Below are 19,449 nucleotides of genomic sequence, written 5' to 3'. Positions count from 1 at the left end.
TTATTTTATTTTATTATTTTATTTTATTGGCTGCCCTGCGTGGCTTGCAGGGATCTGACCAGGGATTGAACCTGCAATAAAAATGCCAAGTCCTAACCACTGGACCGCCAGGGAATTCCTGGCAACATGGCATTTTAGACATCTCTGTGTGTAGTGCTTACTCTGTGCTAGGTATTATGCTAAGAGCTTTATAACATATAACCTCATTTAATCCTCACACAAGTTTATTAACCTATTACTAAAGATGAAACTGAAGCATAGAGATTTTAAGTAACTTGCCTGAGGTCACACAGCTAGAAAGTGGCAGAACCAGACAGTTTATCTATCTCTAGATAGCTCCTAATCATTACATGGAAATAAGAAACACTGAAAAAAAGAAAAAAAGAAAGGGGGGGGGGGAACCTCAGGAAAAGATAAGGAGTATGTGCCACACGAAGTTTGGAATCCTTATGACATTTTCTGGATTGGTTGGTTATAACTGAATTTTACTCAGGGTAATCAGCAAGGAAACAGATGGGTCCTCTAAGAGCTCTGCTATCATCTGAGTGAATTGGCTGTTTCCTGGATTAGGATGGTTATTCTTGTGTTCAAGAGAATTGGGAAATATTTAGGACTGGTCTTCAGAAGGAGAGAAACACTACAAATCACCCAATGAACAGTGTTCTGGCAGTGCTACCAGGTCATCTCTTGCTGCATTATGTCTCTATGCAATTTTCCCCTTTGGTAGAGAGCATGGCATATCCCATAAACCAAATTAAGAGCGTAGTCAAACCATATTCTGGAATGCTGTTTGAATACTATGACATTAACAGTTTGTCTGTATGAAACCCTGAGACTACTGCCAGAGGTTGAAAATATTCTCAGTCTCAGGACAAGTTCATATCCTGCTGAAGACCATAATTCACCCTAATAAGGTAATCCCTTCAATAACTCCCATGTGACAGGTTTTATATGATCATTTTTGACACACTTGCTACAGTCATTGTGAATTCTCAATACAGGTCTTTTACTGCAACCTTTTCATTAGGGAGGATTTCAATTTCCAGAATTTTAGTGTTATGCGTCAAGTAAGACAAAATCCTAGCACCAAATTATTATAGGCTATTCTTTTTCCTGAGGAACTATTCCCCCAAAATGTCTCAGTGAATGTACAGATAAGAATAAGGAATGGAATAAATGATTCTGTTTCAGATTCTGAATGTTGTTTTCAAGTTAAAAACTTCTTTAAAATCTATTCTATTCTTATACCTTATATTCTCCTGGCAGCTTCATTTATTCATTCTTTCAACAAATATTTATGAATTACCTTCTATATGCCAGGTACTGTGCTAGGTATTATAGACGTAACAATGAACTAGAATTCTAATTATTCCCTTTTTTCTTTTCTGAAGCATTCCATATAAAAACCAGATACACAAAATACTTGCCCTATTTCATCTTAAGTTTCTGTGTTCCAGAGCTTCCCTGGCAGTGCAGTGGTTGAGAATCCACCTGCTAATGCAGGGGACACGGGTTCGAGCCCTGGTCTGAGAAGATTCCACATGCCGTGGAGCAACTAAGCCCATGCACCACAACTACTGAGCCTGCACTCTAGAGCCTGTGAGCCACAACTACTGAAGCCTGTGCGCCCTAGAGCCCGTCCTCCACAACAAGAGAAGGCACCGCAATGAGAAGCCCGCACACCGCAAGGAGGAGTAGCCCCGGCTCACCGCCACTAGAGAAAGCCTGTGTGCAGCAACAAAGACCCAACGCAGCCAAAAATAAATTAAAAAAAAAAGTTTCTGTGTTCCATACTCTTAACATCATTTCATAACATTTTGGACATAAAAGTTTCATAATACTTGGTGGTGGTGTTAGTGGAAAATTAGAGAACCATTGTATTTTTTTATTCCAATATCCAATTTGCCTTTTCATAGAAGATAAAACAGAGCCCTGTCTCTCATTTTCGTCTATGTTCTCATGCCTAAAACACAACAGACTTCATTTTTCCTGGAGTACAAATTCAGTCTCCACCTTGCCTAACCTATACCCTAAGCCATCTAGTGGATACAGGCTAAACAGTGTGAGTAAATAATTCATTTGTCTATTCTTTTCTCTAGGGAAGTTCCGGTGAAACATGGGTTCTTTTTTAATTGCATTATTAATCCAGAGCCTAATCTCCTCTTATACTCTTCACTAGTTCCTTTCTTGTTTCCAATTTCGAAGCTTCAAAGATGCTCCTGATTGGGTCTACTTTCCCAAATCACTATGTGGTTAACTCAGAGGTCATAAAGTCAAATGCCTACAGGGACCAGACTGGAAAAATAAATAAGTTCTGGGGGCTGGGGCAGGAAAACTGAGGAGTGAGGGGGACCGTGGCAAACTGCAGCACCTGGGCCCACTCAAGGAGGAGGATGTGGTACTCAGTGCCGGCTCATTGTTGCTGAGTGAATGAAAGGCTTGGTTAGCTGATCATCTGATTTTCAAAAGAGTCAAAAATCTGGAGCTTTATGTAAAATGTCCCGATCTGTAAATGTTGGACCAGTCAAACAAAATGTGTCTGCCCAGGGCTGCCATTTGCAACCTCTGCTCTCATTGGAGTTGAATTCAAAGAACTAAAAGCATCTAGGTTTCCGAAATGGCCTTGAAGAATGTTAAGTTGAGTTCTGTGATCCAACCCCACTATCCAGAGAAAAGGGAAAGAAAGACTTCTTATCAGAAGTGTGATTTGATATTGCTCTAATCAGTATATTTTCAGTAATACTAATTAGTAGAGGGACTTTCCTGGTGGTCCAGTGGTTGAGACTCCGTGCTCCCAATGCAGGGGGCCGGGGTTCAATCCCTGGTCAGGGAACTAGATCCCGCATGCCACAACTAAAACTCCCGTATGCCAGAACTTAAAAAAACCTGGCACAGCCAAATAAATAAATAGTAGATTGTCATTCTGCAGTTTTAAAAAATGTATAATAAAGTAATCCATCTTTTATGTAATAAAAGGGGGATGAAATATATATTCAATTTTTAAAATACATTCAATTTTGCTTCTATTTATAAAGGAACACTGGCACTGGAAGAATACAATAAAAATTAATAAAAGTGATTATCTATGTGGGTAGGGACAAGGTAGAAAGGCAAGAGTGTGGGAATAAGACTTCTCAATGTATGTTTTTATTTAGGTTTTATTTTTGAACTAGGTGAAAGTATTACATGTTCAAAAATTAAAATAAATTTTAAGATGAAAGTAAAAGGCATTAAAATGTCTATTTTTTATTGCAGAGAAATGTGGTCGGTTGAAAAATAGATTAGAATGCATAAAGTATATAATAGGAAAAAATGCTATAAGGGAAGTGGAATTATTAAAGTTCAAGAAGAAGAAAAGGTAACAATGTTACATTTCTGATAGCTAAAGAAACAATGTTTCATTTACTCTTCAAATGGGTGATACTCTTTCAATTATATTAAATCAAGATGGTATTTATATTCAACTGAACATACTTAAGAATTGTGTAACTATTTTATTTTTAAATGCCAATATTTAGAACATATTGCTGGAAATAACTTCCTTTACAATTGTTTAATTTTATGAGAAAAAATTCGTATGCTGACATAAAAATGAGGAAGATATACATGTATTTTTCAAAATTCTTTTGGGAGTATGTAAACGAAAAAGTCCAAAGACCATTGATCTTGATTTTTCCTATATTTGAAATCACTGGAGCTGCTCCTTTGTCTCTGTAAGACCAAAGTTATGTTATACATGAGGACTAAGAGGCCACAAATTAGCACCTCTGAACACAACCATATGCATCAGCTACACAACAATTAGTTTTGGATTAGCTAGCTTTTATTTAGAAAAACAAACTTTTAAGTTCCATAAGAATGAGTGCTAGGTAAACAGGTAAATTTAAATGTTTGTAAGGTAGGTCCAGCATAGGACATCAAGAATTCATAGGGCCACTGTAATGAGTGTGGGAAGGAGAGCAAGGTCAAGAGGTAGAAGGTTTCTTATCCAAATTTGCTACAGGTCAACTTGCTTGGACCCATCTTGGGACTCACATACATGGATTTAAAGCCAAAAGTGCAAGTCCAGTGGTATGAGAGCTCATCAAACCCACCTACAAGGTTCCCAGGATGGACCCTGGGGTAGCTGCTGCTCTACATGGGATGACAAGATAAACTACCCAAGTGAGAAATGAAAATGATCTAAACTAATTTTCCCCTTTCAAATAAGAAAATGTTAACTACACTTTATCTTTGTTGACTCTATATGGAAACTGAACAATCATTTCTTTTCATTTGGTTGAAACTTTGTCCTTGTTATCCGTATTTATATCCTTTACCATAAGAAGTCCCAGACTCCCGGGTCACTCTTTGTCTCCTACCCACTAACTCACTCAAAGCTCCTCACATCACCTATTTTGAATCCCTTTACCACACTCCCCAATTTCTGAGACTCTTCCACTGTGTCCTCTGGAATTCACAGTCCATCTTCATCAAAAACCTTTGTATCCTCAGTCTCTTCTCTGAATACTTCCTTCACCTTCCTGTTCTAGAGCAAACCTGGTTCACCCCTGGTGGATGCTGTTGTCCCTGCAGCCTTCCCACAGCCCTTGTACCACTGGACTTGGAGGTGGGAGAGGGATCCTCTTTGTTCTTCATTGCTTCTCTCAGGTTATTCTCCCCACCTCCTATCTAATTCCTCCCCCTACCCAGTATTTGTTTTTTTAACTCATGTCCTCTGGTGTTATCACTCTCCTCATTGTGGTAGTCCCCTACTCGCTCATAGATCACTCTGCTTTATTTCTCAAGGACTTTAGCTTTTGACTACTGGCATCCTATCCAGCATCTCTCTTGTCCTAAATCTTGTTGTTTTCAATATATACATAGATAATCCTCATGATACTCTCTCTTTGACTCTCTTCTAGTGACACTGTATTCCACACTCCTCAGCCATTCACTGCCATTTTCAGATTCCACCCTAGGCTTCATCACTTCTTCATACTCTTAATTTCATGCATCCCACTCTAACTACCACATTGTTGTGGTCACTCTGCAGAAGTGAGATAGATTCTTCCACTTAAATTTTGTTTTGGATGTCAAGATTGATGATGCTACACATGTACCAGCTTTTTCAGAGTATGAAAAAGTTTGTTACATACATAAAGAAGCTTTCTGGGGAGAGTAGGGCAGGCTCCAAACTGGTCTGAATATGGCTTGAGGGAGCAGAGAAAGGAGACTTTCTTAGGGTTTATGGTGGTTGGGGGTGGATGGGGCCAGGGTGAATGGTCCCTCACATGGACTGGGTCTTGCATAGTTTGAACTTCCCACTGACACCAAAGGAGCAAGCACCTGGGCTTTCTTATCAGTTTTCCCAGATGTGGGGCACAGGGAAAAGAGAAGTGGTGGGGCTTGACAGCTGTCATTGAGTATCAAAAATGGAGCCAGACCCTTTATGTTATACCTACCTTTTCAGATCATTCCCCCTTGTTCTCTGACTCCTATAGTCCCTCAACCCCACAAGGACTGGCAATTCACTGATCCTACCACCTTTTTCTGTCCTTAATCTCTCCATATCTACTCTTCCCTCATTTTAAACTCCATGGTGAATCATAATCACTCCCTTACTTACATCCTTGACTTCCTTGGTCCTCTCTCCTTGCTCTTATTTCCTTGGTAAAACCTGATTACATAGAATTCTAAGCCTACTCTGAGCCTGCATCTTGGCAGTCAATTATTGATGGAGGAAAAAAAGCACAATCACACTGACTTATCCCACTTAAATTTAGGACCATGAACTCAAGTGGGCCCTTAATGACACTCAGCAAGCATATGATATTTTTTTCCTAGTCTATTCATCTTTCCATTCTCCTGGATGACTATTTCGCACCTTCGCTTCTCTCCTCACCTTCCCTTGCTCTTCTGAATCTCCTCCCCCCGGATGACCTGACTTCCTATGTCTCTGAGAAAACTGAAACAATCAGAAGAGAACTTCCTCAGATTCCCACAGCCACTTCTACCACCTGCCTGCCAGTTTCCATAGATGAACAGACTGTGCTCCTGTCTATAGATAATCCTTTCATTTGTGTGCTAGATTCTAAACTCTTTCCTTCTCAAGGACACTGCTCCAGCAATTCTCTCTTCTTGCCCCTTCGTAAAATTTTCCTTCTCTTCTAGATCATTCTTATCAAAAACAAATATTTCTCCCAATTTTTTGGCCAACCCACTTTTGGCTCCACTTCCACCACCAGTTACTGTGGTAGTGGGCTCCCCACCACCATTTTGGGGCTCCCCTTTGCAGGAGAACTTCTCAAAAGAATTGCCTATAATATTAGCCATCTCCAATTCCTCTCCTCCTATTTTTTTCTTAAACCCATTCCAATCAAGTTTTCCCTCTTTTGCTCCGCTGAAATATTACCAGTGGCTCCATGGTACCAAATCCAATAGTCAATTCTCAGTCCTCACTCACATACTGAGCACTCACACCTTCTTGATAACATTATATTCACTTGGCTTCCAGGCACCTCACTCTCGGCCCACCTACTTCACTGGCTGCTCCTTCTCAGCCTCCTTTGCTGGCTCATCCACTCTCCTGCCTTGAAGTTGCAAGGTTTCCTCCTTGCTTCTCTTCTATTTATACTCACTCCCTTGGTGATCTTGTCTAGTTTTGTGGCTTTAAATATCATTTAAATGCTGACACCTCTCTACTTTTTTGACAAATATAAGTTTCTGATGATTTTTAGATCATACTACTGAACTGGCAACAACTCCTATATATCTTGGCTCCTCCCTTACCTCTTTGGTACAGTTCCTCAGAGCTATCTGTCTCCTGGTCTGCAGTCCTCAGTAAGGGGACCGAATAAAACATAACTCTCATCTTTAAAAAAATGTTGCTATCTCTCATATATCCCTAGCTTGGACCACCCTTCTTAACCCTGGACTCATATGTACAACTGCTTACTCAAGATCTCCACTTGAATTTCTAATAGATGTCTCAAATGTAACAAAGTCCAAAACTGAATTCCTGATCTTTCTCCCCAGAGCAACTCTACCTTTAGTCTTCCTCATCTCCATTGGTTTGTTTTCTTTGTTACATATCCCCTATCAGCTTGATTATCCTATTTGAATTTCTTGTTTATTACATTTATTACTTATTATTTATTACTTATACTTATGTAATATCCACAAGCCCTGGGGTTTTTGTATTTTGCTCAGGTATATAACCAATCAACTAGAACAATGTCTGGGTGCTCAATTAATATTTATTTATTGAATGAATGAAAGAACGAATTAAACCAGTACTTATCATACTTAGAAATTACCTTAGTCTCTTAATCCAAACTGAAAATCAATGAAAAACGAGTTTATTTGCCAGCAATAAAATACCACACAGGTTTTTTTTTTAATTTAATTTTTATTTTTTATACAGCAGGTTCTTATTAGTTACTTATTTTATACACATCAGTGTATACATGTCAATCCCAATCGCCCAATTCATCACACCCCCCCCCAAACCCCCTGCGGCTTTCCCCCCTTGGTGTACATACATTTGTTCTCTGCATCTGTGTCTCTATATCTGCCTTGCAAACTGGTTCATCTGTACCATTTTTCTAGATTCCACATATATGCACTAATATATGATATTTGTTTTTCTCTTTCTGACTTACTTCACTCTGTATGAGTCTCTAGGTCCATCCACGTTTCTACAAATGACCCAATTTTTTCCTTTTTATGGCTGAGTAATATTCCACTGTATATATGTACCACATCTTCTTTATCCATTTGTCTGTTGATGGGCATTTAGGTTGCTTCCATGACCTGGCTATTGTAAATAGTGCTGCAATGAACATTGGGGTGCATGTGTCTTTCTGAATTATGGTTTTCTCTGGGTATATGCCCAGTAGTGGGATTGCTGGATCATATGGTAATTCTATTTTTAGTTTTTTAAGGAACCTCCATACTGTTCTCCATAGTGGCTGTATCAATTTACATTCCCACTAACAGTGAAAGAGGGTTCCCTTTTCTTCACACCCTCTCCAGCATTTGTCGTTTGTAGATTTTCTGATGATGCCCATTCTAACCAGTGTGAGGTGATACCTCATTGTAGTTTTGATTTGCATTTCTCTAATAATTAGTGATGTTGAGCATCTTTTCATGTGATTCTTGGCCATCTGTATGTCTTCTTTGGAGAAATGTCTATTTAGGTCTTCTGCTCATTTTTGGATTGGGTTGTTTGTTTTTTGAATATTGAGCTGCATGAGCTGTTTATATATTTTGGAGATTAATCCTTTGTCCACTGGTTCATTTGCAAATATTTTCTCCCATTCTGAGGGTTGCCTTTTCATCTTGTTTATAGTTTCCTTTGCTGTGCAAAAGCTTTTAAGTTTCATTAAGTCCCATTTATTTTTGTTTTTATTTCCATTACTCTAGGAGGTGGATCAAAAAAATCTTGCTGTGATTTATGTCAGAGAGTGTTCTTCCTATGTTTTCCTCTCAGTTTTATACGTGGTAATAAAATACCACACAGGTTTTAAACCTGTGTCTGTGCTTGGATTGGGGGAGGGGCAGACAAGAAAGCATCTCTTCATAAACGGAAAGCACTAGAACAAAGTTTAGGTAAAAACCACAGTAATAGCGAGTAAAGGTTTGCTTCTGGGGAAAACTCTTGTCAGAGCAACAGGCCCGAATGAGTTCTAAGTGGCCACCTAAACTTTGTTGGCGTCACGTGAAAAGGTGGTATACCGGGTAAAAAGAAGCAAAAACATATGTTCCTCCATTACAAGTTACTAGGATCAACAGCTGTTCTCCCGCTAGGGTGGCTGTTTTTTCCCCTTATTTGGACTTCACTGTCAAAAGAAAGACACCACACCCTGTGTTATGTAGCCTTAACTGAGTAGCTATGCCACGTCCCAGGTCTACTGTCTTCAGTACTGTATTTAATTCAGTAATATTTTTCTTTTTTTCTTTTGACGCAGGGTTCCTGGGTGGGGCCAGGAAAACTCTGAAGCTGTCTGAAAACAATACAGACCCAAAAGGTCAGACTTTTAAAAAAGTACTCAGGAAAAAAGTTGAAGGCCGTTAGAGGAGAATTGTATTTGGCGGGCACGTTGACTTCAGCAGAGGGGAGCCTCGTCTGCGTTCGCTCAGGGGATGCGCCCGCCGGCGCCTCCTGCGGCCAAACGGACCACCGTGCTCCAAGGAGAAAAAGCCGGTCCCCCGGGAAAGAGCCCCAAGCTTCCCTTGAATTTCCACGCAACCCGCCCAGACACGTCCGGCCTGAAGGAGCAGAGTCCAAAGGGAGCGTCAGACCCTCCGGGCGGGGTGGCGGAACGCGCAACGCTGGGAGCGGGGAGCCGGGAGCAGGCACTTAGGTCGGCGTCGTCTGAGCGCTAGGCTCTCCCGTCCGCGGGGCGCAAGCCCTCACCCTGCCCGGCCAGCCCCTCCCGGGTCCGAGGGTGCGACACCCCCGCTTCCGCGGCGCCCCACCCCTCCTCCGCACGCCTCCCCTTTAAGCGCGAGGCGCAGTTGGATTTGTGTCGGCCAAGGCGAGGCGCGACTCCCCTTTATGCCGGAGACGGCGGCGGCTCTGACAGCCGCGGCAGCCCGGCGAGCAGAGCAGGAGGCCAGGCCTCGGGCCGCCGGCTGCAGTCACCGCAGCGAGGCCGGGAGAAGCGCGGCGCGCGCCGCCGCGGGGGCGGAGGAGTGGGCGGGCCCGGCCGAGCTGGGGGCGGGGGAAGGCGGGGAGCCGGGTCGCCAGCGCTCGGGTCCGCCTCTGACTGCGGCGCGGCGGGGCGATGTGTGATTACCATGGCGAGGAGTCTCTGTCCGGGGGCCTGGCTAAGGAAACCCTGTTACCTCCAGGTAGGCCGGCGGCGAGCCCGGCGCGCGCCCTCTCGCTGCGCGGTACTCGCCCGCCTCCCTCCTCCCTCCCTGGGTCCCGCGCCCGCCCGAACCCCGCTGCCCCCTGCCGTCCGGCACCTGGCGGCGCGCCCTCCCCCGCCGCCCGGGCGCCGCAGCCCCAGCCCCAGCCGCTGTCCCGCCGCCCCCCTCATGTCGGCCGGCCCGGGCTCGCCCTCGCGCCCCTCGCATCCCGAGAGCCCCGGGACGTGACCCGGGTGCGACCTACGCCCCTCGCGTTCGGGGCTCCGCAGTCTGGGCTCGGGACGTGCCGCCGTCTTCTCCCTGGTCCGGTGCTCTCTTTCCCCCTCCGTGGTGGGCCCCTCAGGGAGGCTGTTCTCGACTCTGTCCTGAGTCTTCAGTAGGTGGTAGGAAAGGTGGTGTGTCATTCCTCCATATTTTAGAAAATTATGGTAATTTGTCACGTCAGTGTTTTCCCCAAACCCTGGAGAAGCGGCATGTGCCTCGGGCTGAACGCCTTGGTTCGGTCTCTCCGTCACACCCGTGATTTAAATGGGAGGTAGGGCTCGGAAGCCCAAGCGAGGCGGATGGATGTTTGCGTTTTAAAAGGAAGGGGACAGTGTCTTGGCCGATCTCAGATACCCCAACAGTGCAAACGTAATTCTCAGTCATGTCATGTGTACTGTTGGCGTGTTAATTTTTCATGATTTCCCGTTCCACCCTCTGCTCCGCTGCCAGTCTGTGTCTTCGAACCCTACTACTGTCTTCATGTACTATTGGTCACCAGGGGGACCTAGTAGACACCGTGAGTAGCTGAGCGCAAATCCATCACCCCAGTGGAAAAACAACTACAAATCAATGCCTCGCGTGGGTCTGCAGTGGCCTCTGCATTCAGAGGACAGTATTCCTTTACCGCTTACCTTAAAAGGCTTAAAGCTATTGATAGATTATTTTGGGATGGGAATTCGTGCTCAGCTGATGCTCTTATCAATTATTTTAAAAGTTGAGAAGAAACCGTCATGGGGCAAGTAAGTCTCACATTTTTGTTTGGAAATTGCATGTGTGAATCATTACTCTGCAATGAGTGATGTACTGCAAGTTGGAAGCATGATTGACAGCCCATGATATGAAGAGTATAGGAGTAAAACGGAACGTTCTGAGTCTTTGTAGCAGCTCCACCAGTAGTAACTGTGCCTTGAGTAACAGTAGAGCAACCCCGTCTAGAATTCAACCCAGGCCAGCTACCTCTTTGTAACCCTTTATGTAAGAGGAAAAAAAAAAAAAAACCTTTCCAGACTCTATGCTCAAAATAAGTTTATTGAGATATTTTAAATGTTTTTTCTTAACTAAAACTGTCTAGCTATTTATTTATTTATTTTTTCGATTTCGTGGCAGACTTTTAGACTTTGACTCATTTGGTTCTCAGTGTTCTCCACAGGTGTGGTTCTGACAGTTTTTTTGGCACCATAGTACAAGAGCTTTCAGATTGGCTGAGTTAAGATTAGTTTTACAAATAGTTATGCTTCTGTTAATGGGAAACATTTGGTATTTCTGCCTTCCTGAATGTGTGCATCATTATCTATTACCAAATTAAGGTAAACTCAGGTTTTAAGCATTTCAAAAGGATTTGGGGGCATAGTGGTATTTTAGTAGGCTATTTCTATATAAAATAATGATTAAGTAGAAACCTTTATTGATTATAGTATTATATTTGAGATAAACAAATTTAAAACTTGGGAACCTGGTACGCTGGTGTTTTAAACATTGTCTTGGCATTAGTATTTATTCTCTTTATGAATTTCTTTATGAATTTTCTTGTTAGTTGTCCCTCACCATACTGTTTCAATTTAACCAGCTTTTACAAAAAGGCCTTCAAATTATTCGTGTCATGCCTTCTTCTGTTCTCTATTGCCTAAATGCCTCACCTTATGTTTTTAATACTTCCTCTACCATTAGGTGCTTCAACCTTGAAATTGTTTTGGGTGAAGTCAAAATAAAATATTTTCATCTAAGACTGTTATACAGCTAGCTACTCAGTTTCTCAGCCACTGAAAGTTGAATTAACATATACAGTACTCCTATTTTTATATTTTTATTGTTTTCTTTTTCTTGAGAATAAAACCATGTTCCTTTGGGAACAGCATGAGGCATGAGGACAGAGCTGAGTTTTGTTCATTTGTGCATCTGGTTCATTATGCCCTTGAAAAAATTTCACAACTTTTCAGTTCCATAGTTTCCATATCGTGAAGTGGAGAGTGTAGTTCTTAGCTGAGTAATCACATGAATGTAGTGAGGATTAGCTAGATGAAGTTAAATCTATTTTGTGACACCTTTACTACATTTTTTAATAGAGAAGCATATGAACTTAAATGGTAAATACATATAGGTAAATATGTTAAATTCCTTCAACCAAAGGTCCCTGACTTTCTACCATCCCCCTTTTTATTTATTGAGTATTTATTGATCTGAGGGCATGATATGACTTAATTTTATTGACTCCATTATTTACTTAATAAATATTTGTTGATGCCTCTCACATGCCAGAAACTCTGTGAGGTGGTAGGGATTCTACAGGAGCTAAACAGAACACCTTTGTGGTTCTCATGCAGCTTAAAGTCTAGTCAGGGAGACAAACATTAATCAAATAATCTTAGAAATATATAGTGACATGAGGTATCACCTCACACCAGTCAGAATGGCCATCATCAAAAAATCCACAAACAATAAATGCTGGAGGGGGTGTGGAGAAAAGGGAACCCTCTTTCAGTGTTGGTGAGAATGTAAATTGATACAGCCACTATGGAGAACAGTATGAAAGTTCCTTAAAAAACTAATAATAGAACTACCACATGACCCAGCAACCCCACTACTGGGCATATACCCAGAGAAAACCATAATTCAAAAAGAGTCATGTACCAAAATGTTCATTGCAGCACTATTTAAATAGCTAGGACATGGAAACAACCTAAATGCCCATCAACAGAGGAATGGATAAAGAAGATGTGGCACATATATACAATGGAATATTACTCAGCCATAACAAGGAACAAAATTGGGTCATTTGTAGAGACATGGATGGACCTAGAGACTGTCATACAGAGTGAAGTAAGTCAGAAAGACAAAAATAAATATTGTATTTTAACACATATATGTGGAATCTAGAAAAATGGTATAGATGGCCTTATTTGCAAAGCAGAAATAGAGACACAGATGTAGAGAACAAATGTCTGGATACCAAGGGGGAAGGGGGTGGGGTGGGAGGAATTGGGAGACAGGGATGACACATACACACTATTGATACTACGTATAAAATAGACAACTGAGCGGAACATACTGTATAGCACAGGGATCTCTACTTAATGCACTGTGGTGTCCTAAATGGGAGGGAAACACAAAAGGGAGGGGATATATGTATATGTATGGCTGGTTCCTTTTGCTGTGCAGTAGAAGTTAACACAACATTGTAAAGCAACTAGACGCCAATAAAAATTAATTTAGGGCTCCCCTGGTGGCGCAGTGGTTAAGAATCTGCCTGCCAATGCTGGGGACACGGGTTCGAGCCCTGGTCTGGGAAGATCCCACATGCCGCGGAGCAACTAAGCCCGTGCGTCGTCACAACTACTGAGCCGGCGCTCTAGAGCCCGCAAACCACAGCTAGTGAGCCCGTGTGCCAAACTACGGAAGCCCGCACGCCTAGAGCCCGTGCTCCACAACAAGAGAAGCCACTGCAATGAGAAGCCTGCGCACCTCAACAAAGAGTAGCCCCCGTTCACTGCAACTAGAGAAAGCCCACGTGCAGCAACGAAGACCCAACACAGCCAAAAATAAGTAAATAAAATAAATAAATTAAAAAAAATATTTAACTTAAAAAAAGAAATATATAGTGACAACAGTAAGTGCTATGAAGGAAAAGTGAAGGAACAAAAGACTGCGTGACAGGAACAGAACAGTTTCTCTCTTTTTAAAAGTATTTTACTATGGAAATTTTTATACATACATAAAGCAGAAAAGAATAATGAACTCTCATGTACCTTATCACTTGCCTTCAACAATTATCAGTATTTTGTTTCATCTCCCCTCCCCCATGTCCTCTTTCCAACTAAAGTATTTTGAAGCAAATTTCAGGTATCACATCATTTCATCCAAATACCTCAGTATGAATTTCTAACAGATAAGGATATCTTTAGACATAATACCATTATCACGCCTAACAAAATTAATAACAGTTCCTTATTTTCTCTCACTCTCCTCCTAGATATGCATTACCCTGAGAGGACTGACTAAATTCAATTTGCCATGGGGTGGGTTTACTATGATTTGAGAGGGTCTCTTGGTAAAAACAAAACAAAAAACTCTCCGCTTATCAGCTTGTTCCTACCGGAAGTTCTTTGCAGGGAAACGAATTCTCATTTCAGGTTTTGGGAGAATGTCTTAGAAAATGTCTGGTTTAATTAACATTTTCATGTAAATGTAATATTTTAATTTAAAGTGAGGCTGTAATTAGTCAACAGATATAAAGGTTCTTGTTTTGTTTGGAACTAGGGGGAGGGGTGAAGAGTACCGAAGGAATTGAATGTCAAAGATAGGGGGAAGAGATGAAGGGCCCAGCAAGAAGAGAGGGAAGTTGCAGACACCAGCTTTGTATACTTGCCGTTTTGCTGTTCATCTTCAAGTGGGTGGAGTCAAAAAAGTAGTTTTGTCCTGAGGTGTTCGGGCCTTAGGGCTTGCAAGTTCCTCTTCCTACTGCAATTTACAGGGAAAAAATGTAAACAATTAACTTAATTATAAAGGAGCTTCGTTCTCAGTATTTCTTTAATGCAGATATCACTGTGGTGATTGATAATGTTTCTAGAAACCGTAGTATTACGCAATTATGATAAGTTTTCAGCTGTAATATGGCTTAAATAGGCATTTATGGACTAATGTGGGGACCTAAGTACTTTTTGTAGTTTTGTTTATATAGCAAAAGAGATTCTACTGCTTGTGAAGAAAAGAACTGATGTGGTGTGTCCATGTAGTAGAATGTTATTCAACAATAAAGAAGAATGAAGAATTGATAAGTGCTATAACATGGATGAACCTTGAAAACACTGTATGAAAGAAGCCACTCACAAAAGATCACATATTCTATGGTTCCATTTATATGAAGTGTCCAGAAAAGGCAGATCTATAAAGACAGAAAATAGATTAGTTGTTGCCTAGGGCTGGGAGGGTTGGGGGGAAATGGATATGAGATTTCTTTTTGTGGTAATGGAAGTGTTCTAAAATTGATGCTTTGTACAACTCTGTGAATATACTAAGAACCATTGAATTGTGTACTTTAAATGAATAAACTGTATGGTTGTGAATTATATCTCAATAAAGCTGTAAAAAAAAAAGAAAGAAAAGAAACTGAGTTTATCCCATTCATGTGGTCCTTCTCTCTGCCTCTTGTTGTAGATTCCACCAATGCCAGCTTTTTGGTGCAGGGAGTACCTCATCCAGAGGACTGGTGCAGGCACACTGTTTGCCTTTGTGGCCTCTCTGTGAGCCAGGAGGGATTGTGATAGCCCACAAGCATTTACCTGAGCAACAGGCAGCTCATGGCCAGGCAGTATTCTCAGAGCACACTAACTTGCGGTTGTCCTTCCTAGCTATTTTGTTAAAAACTTAACCTGGGAAATAGTACTTCCTGGACTAGCTAAATGTTGTGGCACATTGAACGGAGTAGAATCCTGCCTCTGAGAACAGAATCTGTAGGTGTGTTAACCAGTTTGGACCATTTTTAGGCAGTGTTTTTCTTCCACACATCATTGTGATGATACTCCTTGTGGCCTGCATGGTGACCCAGAATGACACCTGCGTTTGTCTGTTTTTAGCATCGTGTTTTCTACAAATTAGGAATCACTTGGTTTAGCGTTTACTCAGTCTGAGTGGGACTGATAACACAGCAGCCCTATAATTCATTGGTTTTACTTTTTAATACCTTCTTCCTTCTCACTATCATTAAGTCCTGGAAGAATGAAAGTTAAGACAATTTAAGCTAATTCTCTATACTTAGATTAGACACATTTTCCATTCCAGTTATTCTGCCTGCATGCCCTGTTACATATAAAAAGCTGGTGCAACTCTAATGGAATTTGAAGTCTGAGATACTTGGGTACTTCTGAAGATTTTTCAAGTCCTTTAAATCGCAAAAGTTTTAGATTTCTTAAGGCATCCTCTTAAAAATGACTAACAGTTTCAATATGTGTTCAGTAGGGCTGTCATGAATGGATGGATAGATGGCATGTTCTAATCAGGGTGTTGGCACTTGTTTTAACATTTCTGATACTTGCCTGGCTCTTTGACTTACATTAGTACTAGTCTTCAAATATGACTACTGTAGATAGTTTGGTTATGACTTCATGTGGATATTTTGCAGGATTTAGTGCCAGATAGGGTTACTGATACGGATTAGCTGGTAATAGTGATAATGTTGACAAATATGGTAGTAAGACTAATACGGCTTTTTGCTCATTTTCAGCTCACAGGATTATTCTAAATCTAAGGATAGTAAGAACAAGTAGTTGTTTCCTATTCTCCAAAGGGAGAAGGACTATAGGTAGCATGGTTTAATAATATAGCTTTATTATACCTGCTGTTCAGAGTTACACTTTTGCCTTTGCCTGAAACTATATCTCCAGAATGATGATTAGCTTTCTGAGACTTGTGAATACACAGGGAGCATCTGTATCCCATAATGTGTCTTAAATTCAAGCATAGAATTATAATGCAGCCTTTTGATATTACCATAAGTTGCTTTTCTACCCCTGTTAGAAACTCAAAGAAATGGTGAATTCTCAGGCAGACTTCATCCTCACACACTTTCAGGCTGTAGCATATAGTAAAAAAGTTTCTTCATTGTCATCTTCCCAGTGCCTCAGTTTTTCATCTTAATGTTGTTTTGTATTCTTTATAGAAGTTTTCTTTTTTTAGAGGTTTTCATTTTAATGTTTTCATTTTTTAAAGTTACTTTGAAAAACAATACTATACTATTCTGTTAAATACCATCTTTTTACATTGATTGAAAAGATAAATGTCTCACATTCTTAACGTATCTATTTCTAGACATTCAAATATTTTGTGAATAATCTTCCTTTAAAACCCTTTAATCTAGAAAGTATATGAGTTTAGAAAACCCAGGATACTATAAAATGAACATGTTTTAAAAACCCAAAATATTAGTGGATGAATTTTTCTTTAGAAATAGTAGGGGATTTTTTTGATGACTATTTAATGAAATTAAATAATTATCTTTTTAGGTATGATCATGATGTTGTGGGTATGTTTTTTTTTCCTTTGTTTTGTTTTTTATTGTGGCCAAAACACACAGTATAAAGTTTACCATCTTAACCATTTTTAAGTGTACAGTATAGGACTGTTAACATATGTGCATTTTTGGCAACAGATCTGTAGAACTTTTTCATCTTGCAGAACTGAAACTGTACCCATTGCACAACAACTCCTCATTTTCCCCTCCTCGCCAGCCTGGTGACCACATTCTATTATACTTTCTGTTTCCATGTGTTTGACTTCTTTAGATAACTCATGTAAGTAGAATCATGCAGTATCTTTTTTTAAATTTTATTATTGTTTATTTTATTTATTTATTTTTGGCTGCGTTGGGTCTTTGTTGCTGTGTGCGGGCTTTCTCTAGTTGCAGTGAGCGGGGGCTACTCTTCGTTGCGGTGCGCGGGCTTCTCACTGCGGTGGCTTCTCTTGTTGCAGAGCATGGGCTCTAGGCACCAGGCTTCAGGAGTTATGGCTTGCGGCCTCTAGAGCTCAGGTTCAGTAGTTGTGGCGCACGGGCTTAGCTGCTCCGCGGCATGTAGGATCTTCCCGGACCAGGGCTTGAACCCCCGTCCCCTGCATTGGCAGGCAGATTCTTAACCACTGCACCACCAGGGAAGCCCCAGAATCATGCAGTATTTGGTTTTTTGTGTGACTGGCTTATTTTACTTAGCATAATATCCTCAAGATTCATCCATCTTGTAGTGTATGACAGATTTCTTTCTTTTTAAAGGTGGACTAATATTCCACTGTATGTGTATACCATTTATCAGTCGATGGACATTTAGGTTGCTTCCACCTCTTGGCTATTATGAATAATGCTGCAGTGAACATGGGAGTTCTAGTATCTCTTTGAGATCCTGCTTTCAATTATTTTGTGTATATACCCCAGAAGTGGGATTGCCACATTATAGGGTACTTCTATTTTTAATTTTTTGAGGAACCTCTGTACTGTTTTCCACAGTGGCTATATCATTTTATATTCCCATCAACAATGCACAAGGGCTTCAGTTTTTCCACATCCTTGTCAGCACTTGTTATTTTCTGTTTTTTGGGTTTTTGTTTGTTTAGTGGCCATCCTAACGAGTGTGAGGTAATATCTCGTGGTTTGGATTTGCATTTCCCTGATGATTAGTGATGTTGAGCATCTTTTCGTGTGCTTGTTTAGCCATTTTCATGTCTTCTTTAGAAAAAGTTTCTTCTTGATTTATTGTTTCAAAATGATGTTTATTCAACAGGGTTATGGGTTATTGTAAACAGAACTCCCTTTTCTTTCCTAAGAAGGAGAAAGAGGAAGAGGGAGAGATATTTAAATACATTTAGAGAAAGTGAGAAAGCAAACAAATGTAGGACAATGTTAGCAATTGATTAATATAGGCATACAGCATAAGGGTATTAATTGTACTATTCCTCTAAATTTTCTGTAGATTTAAACATTTTCAAAATAAAAGGTTGGGAGAAAATAAATTAGGCTGGACTTCATAATAACTGAGTCTGACTAGAAATGAATGAACTCTGTCCAAAGTTACATTAAGGGTTAAGAAAATGAGATTTGATAGAGCATGTTTGAAGTCAGGGATTAAAGAAAGCATTGTTAGTTTCCCAGTGGTCCTATAACAAATTGCCACAGATTTAGCAGCTTAAAACAACACACATTTATTTGTACCCGTATCTCACACTTCTGAAGGTTAGAAATCCCAGGACGGTATGGCCCAGCTGGTTCTCTGCTCCAGGTTTCACAAGGTTGAAAATCAAGGCATCAGTAGGGTTGAGTTTCTTTCTGGAACTCTGGGAATGAATTGATTTCCAGGCTCTTTCAGATTGCTTTCAGAATTCAGTTCCATGCTGTAGTAGGACTGAAGGCTCCATTTCCTTGCTGGCTGTTGGCTGGGGGTTGTTCTCAGCTTCTAGAGGCTGCCTCCATTTCTGGGTTCGTGGCTTCTTTTCTCCATCGTCAAAGCCAGTAACAGTAGATGGAGTCCTTCGAATGTTTCCAGTGTCTCTGACTTCTTCTGCCTCAGCCCTTTTCTACCTTTCTCTGCCTCATCTCTCTGACTCCTTCCTCTTCTGCTTTTAAGGGTTCATATGATTACATTGGGTCCACCTGTATAATCCAAGATAATATCTCTATTTTAAGTCTCTTCACAGCAGCATCTAGATTAGTGTTTGATTAAATAACCAGGGAGTGGGAATGTTGGGAGACAGCTTTGGAATTCTGTCTACCCCAGAAAGAATACAACTGAAAATTCTGACAGTTTAAAAAAATCAATCATTTCCTAAAATATTTTGTTTTTTCCCCCATTA

General features: G+C 40.8%; 1 protein-coding gene across 1 annotated transcript in view; it reads left to right on the top strand.

Moving 5' to 3' along the window:
• Nucleotides 1–9,728: 9,728 nt before the first annotated feature.
• Nucleotides 9,729–19,449, top strand: part of DIPK1A (divergent protein kinase domain 1A) — a 126,825-nt gene continuing 117,104 nt past the window's right edge. Inside the window, exon 1 of the mRNA XM_059926368.1 lies at nucleotides 9,729–9,837. Within this exon, the coding sequence (XP_059782351.1) occupies nucleotides 9,784–9,837 (54 nt within the window). The 5' untranslated portion in view covers nucleotides 9,729–9,783. The remainder of the gene's footprint in view (nucleotides 9,838–19,449) is intronic.

This window comes from Balaenoptera ricei, chromosome 1, assembly GCF_028023285.1.
Source record: "Balaenoptera ricei isolate mBalRic1 chromosome 1, mBalRic1.hap2, whole genome shotgun sequence".
NCBI lineage: Eukaryota > Metazoa > Chordata > Mammalia > Artiodactyla > Balaenopteridae > Balaenoptera > Balaenoptera ricei.
The sequence above is the reverse complement of the archived record's forward strand: the minus strand, read 5'-3'. Positions and strand labels throughout refer to the sequence as shown.